Raw genomic sequence first — 16,361 nt, 5'->3', positions numbered from 1 at the left:
ACAATAGCGTTTCTTACATTGGTGAGGAGATGAGCAGCGATGAGGAGATGAATGATAGTGAGGAGATAATTGGCAGCAATGTGAGGTGAAACGCAACGGCGTGAGATGAACGGTGGAAAAAGATTAAGGTTCGTCATTTATATTACCCCCAATTTCTCATTTGCAGCAGCACTAATCATCCAATTAAAAGAGAAACTAAAAATGATTGTGGCGATTTTAAACTGCTATAATCAATAAAAACAGCCACAAAAATATGAAAATTCAGGCAAAGACTAAAATCGCTCGAAATTGGCAAAAAAAATGGCAGTTTTATGTAACCACCGTAAAACTATTGCCATTTTAATCTACTTTTTTCTGTAGTGACATTGAATATCTTTTCCTTATAGCATAAGCAAATATTTATGAGCATACATTTACCTATGCTAGAAGGCACGATTTACCCCAACCTTCAATATATTTTGCTTCTGTTTTTCAATAGTATTTTTATTTTATTAAAAATAATATTAAAATCAAATATATTGGCTAACTTTTATTATATCTATATTTACAATCTGTATATTTGGTTGTGTGTAGTGACAGATCCAGAAAATTTTATCAGTGGGGAAAAATATAATAATAATAATAATAATAATAATAATAATAATAATAATAATAATAATTTGTATAATTATACTATGATGTTATAAAATATTATTACTTTTTAAATTATTTAACCAATAAATTAAAATAATAAAATAATAATTCAAAATAATAACAAATAATTTAGAATTTCATTCTTCTAGTTTCATATTTTGAAAATATTGAATAATCTTTTCATTGTCAATAGAATCAAATATCTCTCTTTCTATATATGACACTAAACAATCATTTAAAAATTCATCTCCCATATGGTTACGAAGTCGACTCTTTATGATGTTTATAGCAGAAAAGTTCTTTCAACTGATGTAGTTGCTACGGGCAAAACTAAAGCTAACTTTAAAAAGAAGAAACACTAATGGATAAACAATATTTTTTCGAGTCTCAACCAACTTCTGAGAAAGAGCACCAATTCCATTTAATTCTGAGAGTTGATCATCAGAACGCACATCTAGTATGAAGTTCTTAAGTTGACTGTCAAGTGCCAAAAGTTGAGTGGAAGAAAATTCCAATGGATATAAATGATCTAACTGGATCAACTTCTTCTTATCAAATGCAAAAAATGAGTGTGTTGGATTCAAATAAGCTATGCAAAGAAGTAATTCAGTATTCACCTCTGTAAAACGATTATTGAGTTCTTGAAGTTGTCTATCAACTACTTGATAGAATATCTCAACTTGTAAATGATGCAAATTTGATATGTTTTGAGCTTTGCGTCTTGATCTTCCTTGTGACATAAATATATCATCCATGATTGGAACAGTAATATTATGTTTGTTACAAAACAGTGAGACTTCGTCAAGTAAAAGAGATCAACTATCATCTCTTATATTTTGCAACCATTGCTTAGACACTTTGACTAATGCCATAGCATTTACAATGTTTTGATCATTCCTTTGTAATGCTTGAGATAACTCATTAGTAACTCTCAAGATAGTTTTCATTAAGTGCAAGTTGAACATGAATTCAAAGGATTGAATGGAATTCAATAAATGACATGCTTCAGCTTTTTATTCTGAATTATTTCCATCTTCCTCAACATATTCAAGAACATTAACCACAAAAGGAAATAAAGAAATTAATCTAACTATAGTTCCATAGTGTGAACTCCATCTGGTGTCTCCAGCTCTTTTTAAAGCTATTTTTTGATTCAAACCACGCCCACTAGAAATTTCTCCATTTTTTAATGCTTCAATTGTCTTAGTCATCTGACTATCACGAAGCATATCTCTTCGTTTACACAAAAAGCTCTAATAACATTTCATAAATTGGTTAACAAATTAAAAAGCAAAGTAATTACAACTTGTTTTTTTGCAACTATTACAAAAGCTAACTGAAGTTGGTGGGCAAAGCAATGTACATAGAAAGCATAAGAATTTTCTTTATCAAAGTTTTCAAACCATTAAATTCTCCTTGCATGTTACTTACACCATCATATCCTTGTCCACGTACTCTTGATAAACTTAAATTATATGTTTCTAATAATGACTCCAATGCTAATTTTAGAGATAAAGCATTGGTATTAGAAACATGAACAAGACTAAGAAAATGCTTATGAATTTGTCCTTCTTTGTTCACATACCTTAAGCAAACTGACAATTGCTCCTTAATAGAAATATCGCAGGCTTCACCAACCAAAATAGCAAATAATTCATCCTAAGATCATCAACAATAACTTTTGTCGTTTCACTTGCAACAGCTCTTACAATGTCTTTTTGGATTGAGGGTACTATTAGTTTAAGATTCCCGCGAGTATTTTTGAAAGCACAACCAATCTCTTCATTATGTAGCGCAAGAAATTTTAGAAGTTCCAAAAAATTTCCTTGATTAACAGAAACATCTGTCTCATCATTACCACGAAAGGCCAATCCTTGTCCCAAAAGAAATCTAATACAATCAATTGTTGCTGTCAAGTGAATTTGATAATTCTTTTTAGCTTGCTCAGATTATTTTTCAATAGCAGCAGTAATGTGTTGTTTTGGTATCATAAGTGATTCAAATTTTCTCCAAGCATGATTATGAGCACTATCATGAATCTCAACATGAGTTTGTAGTCTCTCCTTTTTTCCAATTTGAAAAGCCATTAGTTACAAAAACATCACCACCTTCAGTCTCGAATTTCATAAGATAACAACAAAGACAAAAAATAACATCTTTTGATATACTATACTATAACCAGTTGTCATAGTCATTAAACCAATTAGAATTAAATCTTTGAAAAGAAGAACCACAAGCAGTTTGCAAAAAATCATGAGTCCTTGGTTGACAAGGACCTTTTTATAAATATGCACATCTAACTTTGTCTCTGTCATTCGGGTGATAACTTGAAATCTTTGGTCGTTGTCCTGGATCTACTATAAGACTTTCTACTTCGAATTCTAAAAACCTCATTTTATTAGAAGAGGTCGATGAATTGTTTTTGGATTCAATCTCTAATGATGAGGTTCTTTTGAAATATTTCTCCATTTCTAATATGATAAAATTATAAATCTAAGTTAATTAATTAATAAAAATTTCACAATTCTACACAAATTAAAAATTACAGTATAAAATTATAAATGCAAAATTGATAAACATATGTCATTCAAATTATTTTCCAACAATAACAACAACTAATAATATCCCAAATAGCTAATTCAAAATAAGTCAATACACAAAAACAGTTAACAAACAAATTAATGAAACTAAATTTACAATTACATCATCAGAACAAATTCAATCACAATTAACAAACCATCTATATCAATTATCAAACAACAATGAAGCAAATAAGTGAATAACTAATAAAGCAAGCTGATATTGGTTTTGGTGAATCATGATTCATGAATGTACCAAGAATAATCCAAGATTGAATCTGAACAGCTAAACTCTAGGAGGCAGAACCCAGTAGTGGTATAGCGTCCAGCGGCAGCAGGCAACAGGACGAAGGTGTTCTCTGCTGAAGACCGAAGAGAGAAGAGGATCGCAGTCTTTGCAGAAGAAGAAATAAGAACCGATCGCTGAAGAAGAAGGCAGAAGGGGAACGCAGCTACGCTTACATAGAAGAAGCCAGAACCACCACTCCACCAGACGCGGTGCGGCGGCGATACAAAGAGAAACCGACAGAGCCACGCGGAACGGTGGGAGAATCGCAACAATGCAAGGAGAAATCAACAGAGCCAATGAGCCAGTGACACTGGTAGAGACGCGGAAGTGACTCTAGAAACAGGAGGGCAGAGACGTCAGCGGGGAGAGAGCCGACACTGGCTGAGACGCAGAGTGGTGGCACGTGGCAGCAAGCCAGCAATGGCTTTGGTCTCTGGAGACAAGAGGGCGAACTATAGAGGCTAGAGCAGATGAAGAAAATTGGGGGAGAAAAAGAAGGTTAGGAATTTGATTTGGGGTGTCATCAAAATTAATTATATAGTGGGGACAATTAAGGTATTTCACTGAAAACTATTCAGTAATTTTTAAAATTTCTCTAGGATCAGTTTCCCCCACTCCTCAATGAATATATCCGTCCATGTCTTGACCATCCTCTAAAGGTTATTCAATTTTTTTGGATTAAGATAGAATAGTGAAATTTGATATATCATATTATAATAGTTTCTTTTCTAATTTATAAATGATTTCTCTCATATATAACTGTTATTGAATGTGCACCCTGTAAATTATATTGTATGTTTAGGATTTAGATAGATGATTTATAATAATCAACTATACTGATATGGGTTACTCCATGCAGAAAATATTCAGTCATTAACATAAAAACAAATTAGAAATAGAATTCTAAAATAACACCTGCTAAAGACATAAACATAATTACTAATTATAATCAAACCAAGTGCCATCTGTTAGAACAAAGTCTAGGAATTATTTTCTTTCTTAATACTCAACCTTGGCCACTTAGTACTTGACAACTGCCTTATGGGTATACTCTCCAAATCTTTCACAACTACTCCTATAATTCCTACATCCTTTTAGCTCTTTCCTTGCCGCTGGTAGTCTTACACTTATTAACAGATTCCTGATTTTGAAAACAAATTAAATAGTTAGTAATCCTTAATACTCTAATCATATTTTTTTAATCATTGAAATTTTATTTTATGTACATTAAATAACTTACCTGTCCACCTTGGACCGATTCATCATCACCAAGATAAACAACATCAGTAGTACAATCGAAGCTAGTAACATTTTCCAACCCCTGCAATATCCAATAACTTATTCTGCATGATTTTTTAACAGCTAGAGTTCATAATTTAATATAAATTTTATGCAATGGTTGCTATCTTCAAATTTTCTTACCTCGACAGGTTGTTCATTTACAAATTGGCTATATTTATGGATAAGGTGCTCATCAAGGCAAGCTTTTGTGACATTGTACACGTTCTCATTACCACTCAAATGACTACTTTCCACGTTAATTCTTAATAGCAACTTCATGTCCAATACCGTTTTTAGTACCTCCGGGTAAGAATCATCAGAATCATCCTTCATGACGAATATTTAAAAAAATTAAGAGGATGTTTTAAATGAGGATAAACAAAATACAACATGTTCATTGTATCTCACTATAGCTTTCTCTGACTTTGGTTGCACTCAACCCTACAATTTGGCTCACTTTTGTCTCCCACAACACTACTACACACATACTTCCAGTTGCATCAGAAACATAAACTTAAAGCTTATACTGCAAATATACCTGAATAGCCTTCTTGTGACAATGCTCACACCCAAATCTCTCCTCTATCTTTTTGCATTTTTTTTGACAATACTTGCATGTTATGAAAATTCAATCATTCCTTCCAACATCAAAGTCAACAATGATACATGTATCCATTTAAATCCAACTTATACAAAAAAGAAAAAGATTGTTGTTCTTAAAATAATGATATAAGGCCATATTCAAAATGATATATGATTGTTTTATATGCTCACGTCACTTGCATTCAACACACTGTCTAGTGTCTCAACTTTACATACCACTTTCCTGAGCTCATCGACAGTAGATGGATATGAACTAAATGACATATAATGACTTCCTTTGGGATGAAAAAGAACTATTACCTTGAGTGTTGTCTACCAAACTATATAACAGAAGATTGAGTAAATTTACATGGTATTTTATTTCCCACAAACTTCTTATTAACAGTTATATACCTCTTTTTAAATAATTTGGCCTCCTTAAAATTGAGATTTATGTGGAGGTTAGATGTGTCAAAACTACTATGAGTACTAATCTTTCCCAAAGATCAAGCCAAAACAATAAATCTCATCATTATATTAAAAGAATCTTTATTTAACATTTTAAGGGATTTATAGCATTAGCTTCATACTATTTCATTCCTTTGCTTTGAATAGTTGGAATGCAACTATAAGAGGTTCAGTCTTATCACCATCTAAATAAGGTTGTATCAAGTCCACCAATGAACCAAACAAGGTACAACTAATAGAATTTTTCTTGATATATTGTAAGTTGTTAGCATATTTTATAATGATTAAAATAATCGTACATCAAACTGATTTCCATAAGATGTAAAATACACAACACTTACTCAATGTCCTCCACTAATAACCCTAACTGCTTATTTTTCTGCCCTTGCTTGGTAACTAAATCCTTTGGGTTCTTCTTCTCTATAACCTCTCCCAGAACATCTAAAATGAAAAATGATGTTCTATGTCAATGGATAAATCATAAAAAAATAAAACGGTGTCTGAACTAAACCGTTACCAAAAAGGAAATTGAAATCAAGCCTTTCTTCTTGCAAAATAGACACAATATTCCTATATGTAAATGGTTGAATCGGAAAGAGTGGTTGAGGGATATGAATAATCCTACTTCTTTGTAATAAGGTGATCCCATACTAAAGCGAGTTGTACTTCATCCACATATTGTTCTTTTGGACTATAAAATTTGTAATACTATATAGTTGTCCCTCCAACAGAATGAGTCAGAACAGTCGCACCACTGATTTTATAACTGTGAAGTTTATCCTGCTATCCTAATAACAATAAATTAATAATAATGTTATATGATAGAGGTTGAACAAACTTCGTATAATAATTTAGAAGTTAATATGGTATAAACACACTTTTGAGTCATGCAATGCAATCTCTAAAGAAATAGCTTCACTATTATTTGGTCGTGAAGGACCATACCACATCCGAACAACATAAATCTTAATGACCCAGTCTGATTTCTTCGTGGAGATAAATTGAAGAAAGTCGTACCTTTCACCCATTTTAGATTATATATTTCTACACGCTGAGTAGAGACCTATGATAATTGATACAATAATAATAATCATTTAGGTAGCGTTTGTTTTGAGGTACTGAGACAGAGACTGGGAGACTGAGACTCGGTATCATGTTTGTTGGTTCAAAGACTGGTACTAAATTTTCTGTCTCTGTCTCTAAAATTTCAGTATTTCAGTACCTCCAGAAAGTAGGGACACATGAGACTAAAATATTTAGAGATGGAGACTAAAACTTTAATAACATTTTATACCTAAAATATCCTCATTTCAATTAATTAATTCCAAATTTACCCTTTGTACAAATTAAATTAGAGTTTTATTCTTGTTTTAATTTCTGTCTCCCACTTTACATCAAATAGAATACTGAGATTTATTTCAATCTCTGTCTCTTAGTCTCTGTCTCTCAGTCTCAGTCTTTCCGTCTCTGTCTCTCCACCAAACGCTACCTTAGTATCTCATATTATACCCGTATATATAACGTCTAAATGCAGGTGAGTGCATTTGAAATTCAAATGCAATTACATTAGATTTTATTTAAAATTCCTCGATAATTTTCCTCCAAAGAAGAGTATGTAGGAGAATCACACTACTAAATAAAGGTTTTAAAATGGCATTTACATTACAACGGTTTTAAAAAACTACCGTAATATTTGGATATTATAGTATTTTATGATGTTGCCATAATTAATTTGCATAAAATGGCAGTTTTTGGTGATTTTGGCGATTTCAAACTGCCATTATCGGGACCCATCATTAAAACATGGCCCAAAAATCTTCTCCTGCAACGAAAATCCTAAGGCACAACGACGTTACCACTACTAAAATTGAAAAACCTAGATCTGGTGAAACTAACGTTGCCAGCCTGTGATGCGTGAGCATCTTTCTTATCTTTTTCTAGTGAATTTGCATTTGAATTTGTTAAGTTTAATCATGATTTAAGTATTTTAAGCCCCTATGAATGCTACTTTGAGTCATGTGTAATTTGGTTTATTTCAAGTAGCATTCGGACGGATTTGACAAAGTTCTTGTAGAAGAAAAGGAAGAAAGTGGATAATGCAGATAACCCTGGCCTCCTTGCACACCAACAGGCATAAATTGCGCTATAGATGTTCAATTGACACGGTTTTAGTGGCATTGGAAAGCTAACTTCCAAAGCTTTCCAACGATATATAATAGTCTATGATTTTCTTTTAGAATCACGGACTTGATGGCACCAAACATGGGATTCTCCAAGTTAGGGACAACTTGATTTAGCCGCTTAGGCCAGGGTTTTATTCCTTTTGGCCCTCCTATCCATTAATGCTCAAAGCCTTGGATCCTTTTTACCCTTGCCTTTTGGTTTAAAGGGCTATTGGCTTTTTCTGCTTGCTTTTTTTCTTTTTCTTTCTTTTTTTTCTTTTAATTTTTGCCATTTTTTTCGCAAGCTTTGTTATATTCACTAGTTTTTCTTGCTTCAAGAATAAATTTTATGATTTTTCAGATCATCAATAATATTTCTCTTTTTCCATCATTCTTTCAAGACCCAACAAATATAACATTCACAGACTTCACTATCAAAAATATGCACTGTTCAAGCATTCATTCAGAAGACAAGAAATATTGCCACCACATCAAAATAATTAAACTAATTTCAAGATAAAATTTGAAATTCATGTACTTCTTGTTCTTTTGTAATTAGGCACATTTTTCATTTAAGAGAGGTGAAGGATTTATGGGACATTCATAACTTTAAGGCATAGACTCTAAATTTTATTAATCATAAAGAAATTAGACATAAAATAAACATAAAGCAGACCAATAATAATAAAAATGAGGAAATTAAAAAAAAATAAATGACTCTTAAAATAAATCTCTAATAATAAAAGTTATCACAGAGTTGGGACTCAACAACCTTTGTTTTGGGGAGTGGATGCTCCTTCAATCTGTGGGGTGTCTGGTCCCTCAAGGGAGAGCTTCTGGCGCTTCAGCTCCTGTAGCTCGCGCCCTTGCTTTTCCTGTTCCTTAAGCAGCTTGCAGAGCATGCTATTTTGATTTTGCTGTTCTTCCTTAAGTTGCTCCATAGCTTTTTGCAGCTTGGTGACGGATGCTTCTAGGCGGGTCCAGTAGTCAATTTGAGGAATTTCTGGGAGGAACTCCTGCGCCCTCCTTTTGATGGAGTTATCTTGCACTTGTTATCCTTCCATTGACTTCTTGGTGATTGGGTGTTCGACTGGGATGAATTCATCTACTCCCATCTTCACCCCAGCATCTTTACACAGCTGAGAGATTAAGCTTGGGTAAGCTAATTTGGCTTCAGTGGAGTTCTTATTTGCAATTGTGTAAATTTCACAAAAAATCAGATGATGAATCTCCACTTCGTTTCCCAGCATAATGCAATGAATCATTGATAAAGCCATATTTTATGATATATTCTGTGCCTAATTTAAGTGATTTATTTACTCCTTCACTCACTTATTCATATTAATTGCATGGTTTTACTTTCCCTCCCTTTTTATGTGATGTATGTGAAAAACATGTTTTCTATGCTTTAAAAGTAATAATTTTAATTACCCTTTATTACCATTCGATGCCGTGATTCGTGTGTTGAGTAGTCTCAGATCTTCTAAGGCAGGAATGACTTAAAGGATGAAAAGGAAACATACAAAAATAGAAGGAAAGCACAAAACGGAGTTTTTGAAGAAACTGGCAACGACGCGATCGCATGGACGACACGGCCGCATGCCAGCGCGAATTAACAGCGACGCGACCGCGTGATTGACGCGATCGCGCCCCTTAAGCGAAACGCATATGACGCGGACGCATGACTGACGCGACCGTGCGACAAGGAAAACTCCAATTGACGCGACTGCATGACCCACGTGGCCGCGTGACAGAGGCCACGCACCAGAAATTACAGAAAATGCTCCCAGCGATTTCTGAAGCCCTTTTTGGCCCAAATCCAAGTCCAGAAGGCACAGATCAGATGTTATGAAGTGGGGGAATGCATCCATTCAGAGGAGAGTCTCAATTAGTTACTTTTCATGATTTAGATTTAGTTTTGAGGGAGGTTCTCTCCCCTCTCTTTAGGATTATGAGTTAGATTTAGGATTTTATTCGCTTTCAGGATTATCTTTTTATCAGGTTCGACATTCCTTTTTAATTACTTGTTTTCTCAATTTAATTTACAAATTCTTCCATGTTACAGATTGTTCTTTTGAATTAATGTTATTTGAGGTATTTCAGTTTATGATTGCTTTCTTTTATTTATATTACTGTTGCTTCCAATCTGAAGACATTTTTATTCCAGTAGATTTACTTTTTCCCTTTTTGGTCTTGGTTAAGAAATCAGTAACTCAGGAGTTATCAAACTCAAACATGATTGATAATTGTTATCTTTGCTAATTGAATTGAACTTCAATAATCCCAATCTTTCCTTAGGGATTAACTAGGATTTGAGGATCTAACTAATTAGTCACTTGACTTTTCTTTACTTTAAGTAAAGACTAACTGAGTGGAATTAAGATTCAATTTTCATCACCATTGATAAGGATAACTAGGATAGGACTTATAATTTCTCATACCTTGCCAAAAGTTTATTTTACAGTCATTTACTTATTTTAATTGCAATTTAAATTACTTGTTCCTTATCTTCAAAACCCCGATTTACAATCTCCATAACCAATAATAAGAACATACTTCCCTGCAGTTCCTTGAGAAGACGACCCGAGGTTTAAATACTTCGGTTATCAATTTATTTAGGGGTTTGTTACTTGTGACAACCAAAACGTTTGCACGAAAAGATTTCTGTTGGTTTAGAATCTATATCTACAACGCGACTATTTTTATAAAATTCTTTACTAGCAAAAATCCTAACGTCAAAATGGCGCCGTTGCTGGGGATTTGCAATTGTGTGTCTTATTATTGGTTATTGTAAATATTTTTCTTTTATTTGTTTATTTGTCTTTATTTTCCCTTTTTATTTCCATTAGCTACCAACAAGCCCCACCCTGTGCTTATAGGCCATCCTCTCAACATAACTTCGAACCACCACACTCACAAGCTTCTTTTCACCATTCACTACCGTATGATCCTCATCTACCCAAATTCCAATCCAATTACTCCCAAACACCACCACTTCCCCATGTACCACGTCCAAATCCATCACCCCGAGAATCAGAGGTTCGCCTCAAAAAAACAGTAGATCAACTTCAAACAACCCTTTATCAACTGGAGCAAGCAATAAGTCAATTATCTTCTAGACGTTCGAACATTCAAGGATCTCCCACAACTCCGTGTGGACAATCTAATGATGAGCGTAGCATGAAGGAGATACTAGAAACTCCAGTGGATAGAACAGAGCATGACTTCGTACTGGAACAAATAGAGGAAGCTGTCATTACACAAGAAGAAGAGTTGATTGAAGACCTAGGAGACGCTGAGCCTCCATGGGAATCCATAGCTGTGGAGAATTCTTTCAAGGACGTTACAATTAATGCTAAGGAGGATAGTACACAACCCCCAAGGCAAGTATTTTATGAGGAACTAGATGGAACACTCCAAGAAGCAAGTTTCCTTGATGATGATAACCTCGAGTCAAGTTCTCCTAGTAATGAACTTGCATCAACAAGTGAATTCTCTGAGATCGAAGAATCTTCCCCAAGTGAATACGAAGACGATGCGGAGGTAGATTTTTCTCAACCTCCCGTTTATGACTTAAGTAACGAGGAAGACATAGAAGGCTTTGATCAGGACTTGGATGCCATTGAAGAAGTCTGCAAGGAAGTGAAGAAATTCACAGAAGAGCACAAGGGAGTAGAACTTACAAAACCACTAGAAACACCTATCCCAAGGCCATTACCACCCAATACAAGCTTCAAGTGGGTACAATCCTTAACCCTTAACTTTATTTTCCCACTTGAATATGGTTTGCTTGAAACAGATGGCCAGCTTAGAGCTCTCTGCGGCTTTAAGAGTAAGAGGGAAATGGCTCATACTCAGAGCTGATGCACAAGGTTCAATAAGGTTCCACGCTTCAACTTGAAGTGTGCGGATTGGCATCATGATCTATCAAATGGATCTCGAAAAATGTTTGGTCACCTTGGTGAAAATCTACTTTCTAAACCGCCCGGATGGAAAAATATAGATCAAGACGAAGGCAGATTTAAAAGCAAGGTTTGGGATCCTGGAATCTATTCTGACATTTGTCACCCCGGGAGCCTGAGAATATGTTTGAAGCAGCTCAGAAGCTTCACATGCCTAGTTTGGGACCCCGGAGGCTATTGGCATTCCAAACATTGGTGGAGATTTCTGGATGAATTTAAGCATAAGCCACCATAACAGGAAGCTCATCCAATGTCCAACTTAACGACTTTAACTAAAAGTGCTAGGTGGGAGACAACCCACCATGGTATGGTCGTTTCTTTTTCAGCTTTATTTCGTGTTATTTATTTTTATTTTCATTTCCTTTTTCAATTGAACCTGAATATTATTCATTCGCATTGCATACTGCATACTTGCATACCTGCATAAAAAAAGGGGGTGCGCGACGCGACCACATCACTCATGCGATCGCGTCACTTGCGAAAAACACTACCCATGCGTCCGCGTCATTCACGCGGCTGCGTGATCTGGAGATCGGCGTAAATCCCCAACGTCCAGAGAGTTAGGCTGGAATTGTGCGGCCATTGTGCGTTTCGCACAAAACGACCCACGCGGTCGCGTCCCTGACGCGATCGCGTCACTTGCACAACACCAATCCCACGCGATCGCATGAGCGACGCGATCGCGTCGCATGGATTGCACCACCACCCCAGAGGAGACAGAGAGTTACGCTGAAATGATGCTGGAATTGTGCGTTTAGCACAATTTCCAGCGACGCAGTCACATGCCTCATGCGACCGCGTCATTCATAATTTACTCATTCCATGCGATCTCATCACTCACGCGATCGCGTCGACGCCCATTTCACCCCGGCCACGCGACTGCATGCCCCACGCGATCGCGTGGATTCAAATTTAATAACCCCAACCACGCGAAACCTACCCATTCGCGCCCCCCAGCCCCCTCTCCTTCTTCTCTTCTCTCCACAACCACCACCCAAAACTTCCAGCCACCACCACCACCCACCGCAACCCCCGAACGCCACCCCTTCCTCTTTCCCCCTCTTTCTTCTTCTTCTTTCCTCTTCTCCCTCCACCCCCGCTGCCCCTCCTCCGCGACCACCACCTAACCGCGCCGCCGTCACCGCCGTGCCCCCCTACCACCACCAACGCCCCTCCCCTTTCCCTTCCTTTCCTCCACCCTACCCCCATTACCCTTCCCAAAACTCCCCTGCCTCCAAACAGCCGCCACCGCCGCCGTGCCGCCGTCAACCACCGCGTCAGCCGCCACCACCACCACCCCCAGCCACCTTTCTGCCCCACCTTCTCTTATACGCCTTCCAGGTTTCGCTGACCGCCACCCTTCTTTCCTTTCATCGTTAATTTCCTATTTTTCTGTTTCTGTTCATCATTAGGCTAGTTAGATATGCATGTTGTAGTGGATTCTAGGTTGTTAGGTAGCTTAGGATGTGGTTAGTGGATTTAGGCCTGTTTAATTGCACTGTTCATGTTTCTTGTTTTCTAATTTTCACAATTCTGCTATTGCTGTGATATTAGTATTGTTCATATACTGTAATTTCTTGTCTCATGCTGCTTTTTATACTGCTTTTCCATGATCTTATTCCCTTTATGTAATTGCAGCTATATTTTAATTCATATGAGCTATTCTGATTGCTATTTATTTTCCGGGAACATCCAATTTTAGCCGGGATGCTGCCCAAATTTCTGTAAATTATTTTGATTTTCATTCCTGTTTTGGTTTTGGCAAACTTGCACTCTGCTTTACTCAGCTTTTACCAAACCAATTCATGAATGACAGGGCAACCTTCCTTATTCTTTCTCATTTCCTGGTTTATAAATTGCATCTTGGATGATTCAATTCAACTCTTTGCTATATTCATTTGATTCATCCTTAACTTCCTTATTTGAATTTGAGTTATCTGTTGCTTTAATTTGTGAATTCTCGTTATTTAGGAAATGCTCTTCATGCCACTTACTCTAATCCACTTTTTACTAATTCACTAATTTAACTCCCTAACCTCTTTTTCATTCCTAACCCACTTACCTTTCAAAACATCTCTTCTGGTTTTTCACAATTCTCTCTAACATTCTAACCAAGGCATGACGGACGTTTTTCCTACTTAACATGAATCCTTTTATATTTTGGATTGTGAATTTTTATTCTCGGACTTTTAACTCCTATACAATCCTTAATGCACATTTACTTAACTCCTTTTCATTATTCTCTTGCTCCTTTGCCATTATATGCTTCTTTCGATTATTTGCCTACCTGCTTTCCTATTTTTATTCTATCCTGATTTTCTGTTTTTCAGGATGTCTGACACCCAAAGAAAAGGAAAAGGAAAGGCAACAACTGTTAAACAGAAAAGAGGAGAAGCCTCCATGTCCATACTGGACCTCATGCATGATGACTCCTGGCGGGAGAAACACTTTACCCCACAGGAGAAGGCTGACCAACTACTCCCTGCTACTGATCCCATTAAATTTGCAAACCGATACTGCGAGCTGAAGTATCCGGTGTTTGCAAACTCCAGGAACCTATACCTGGAAAGGACTTTGAAGATCCCAGAAGAACTCCAGCAATACACCTCTGATCAGATCAAACAAAGAGGCTGCTTCTTCCTAGAGAGAAACCTAACTGAGGTTAATGCATCTTGGGTAAGGGAATTCTACTGCAATTACTTCAAAACTTCCCTAGAAACAGTAAACCTAAGAGGGAAGCAGATTCTGGTTACTGAAGAGGCTATAGAGGATGTTCTGAAGCTTCTGCCTAAATCCGATCAGCCAGATGGATATCAAAAGGCTGAGGAGGACATGCGCTTCATGAAATTTGACTGGGATGCAGTCAAGGCCAGGATAACTGATGCACGAAATTGTGATCCCTGGTAATGGCTCCAAAAACTTGGTGCTCTAATCTTAATTCATGATTTGTCACAACTTCGATACAACTAACCAGCAAGTGCACTGGGTCGTCCAAGTAATAAAACCTTACGTGAGTAAGGGTCGATCCCACAGAGATTGTCGGCTTGAAGCAAGCTATGGTCACCTTGTAAATCTCAGTCAGGCGGATATCAAATGGTTATGGAGTTTTCGAATAATAATAATAAATAAACAGAAAACAAAGATAAAAATACTTATGTAATTCATTGGTGAGAATTTCAGATAAGTGTATAGAGATGCTTTCGTTCCTCTGAACCTCTGCTTTCCTGCTATCTTCATCCAATCCTTCCTACTCCTTTCCATGGCAAGCTTTATGTAGGGCATCACCGTTGTCAATGGCTACATCCCATCCTCTCTTGTGAAAAAGGTCCAAATCCTATGTCACGGCACGGCTAATCATCTGGAGGTTCTCGATCATACTGGAATTGGGTTCACCCTCCTTTTGCGTCTGTCACTACGCCCAGCACTCGCGAGTTTAAAGTTCGTCACAGCCATCCCTTCCCAGATCCTACTCGGAATACCACAGATAAGGTTTAGACTTTCCGGATCTCAGGAACGGCCATCCATGGGTTCTAACTTATACCACAAAGATTCTAATATCTCGGACTCGGTCCTCTGTATTAGATATCTAAGAAATACTCATTCTAGCTTGTTTGCATGTAGAATGGAAGTGTTTGTCAGGCACGTGTTCATAAGTGAGAATGATGATAAGCGTCACATAATCATCACATTCATCATGCTCTTGGGTGCGAATGGATATCTTAGAAGCGGAATAAGTTGAATTGAATAGAAAAACAGTAGTACTTTGCATTAAATCATGAGGAACAGCAGAGCTCCACACCTTAATCTATGGAGTGCAGAAACTCTACCGTTGAAAAATATATAAGTGAAAGGTTCAAGCGTGGCCGAATGGCCAGCCCCCAAACATGATCAATAGATCAAAAGATAATCCAAAGATGATTCCAAAGATGTAAATACAATAGTAAAAGTCCTATTTATACTAAACTAGCTACTAGGGTTTACAGAAGTAAGTAATTGATGCATAAATCCACTTCTGGGGCCCACTTGGTGTGTGCTTGGGCTGAGCTTGAAGTTTACACGTGCAGAGGCTTCTTTTGGAGTTGAACGCCAAGTTGTAACATGTTTTTGGCGTTCAACTCTGGTTCGTGACGTGTTTCTGGCGTTTAACTCCAGACTGCAGCGTAGAACTGGCGTTCAATGCCCTTTCGCGTCATCTAAACTCGGCCAAAGTATGGACTATTATATATTGCTGGAAAGCCCTGGATGTTTACTTTCCAACGCAATTGGAAGCGCGCCATTTTGAGTTTTGTAGCTCCAGAAAATTCATTTTGAGTGCAGGGAGGTCAGAATCCAACAACATCAGCAGTCCTTCTTCAACCTCTGAATCTGATTTTTGCTCAAGTCCCTCAATTTCAGCTAGAAAATA

General features: G+C 36.7%; 1 protein-coding gene across 1 annotated transcript; it reads right to left on the bottom strand.

Annotated features, from left to right (window-relative positions):
• Positions 1 to 935: 935 nt before the first annotated feature.
• Positions 936 to 1,388, bottom strand: LOC148547772 (uncharacterized). Its single transcript, XM_088495537.1, has one exon. The coding sequence runs from the start codon at positions 1,386 to 1,388 to the stop codon at positions 936 to 938; it is 453 nt and encodes a 150-aa protein (XP_088351663.1).
• Positions 1,389 to 16,361: the final 14,973 nt, after the last annotated feature.

The sequence above is a fragment of the Arachis ipaensis genome, chromosome B8 (assembly GCF_059453495.1).
Source record: "Arachis ipaensis isolate K30076 ecotype BB chromosome B8, ASM5945349v1, whole genome shotgun sequence".
NCBI lineage: Eukaryota > Viridiplantae > Streptophyta > Magnoliopsida > Fabales > Fabaceae > Arachis > Arachis ipaensis.
The sequence above is the reverse complement of the archived record's forward strand: the minus strand, read 5'-3'. Positions and strand labels throughout refer to the sequence as shown.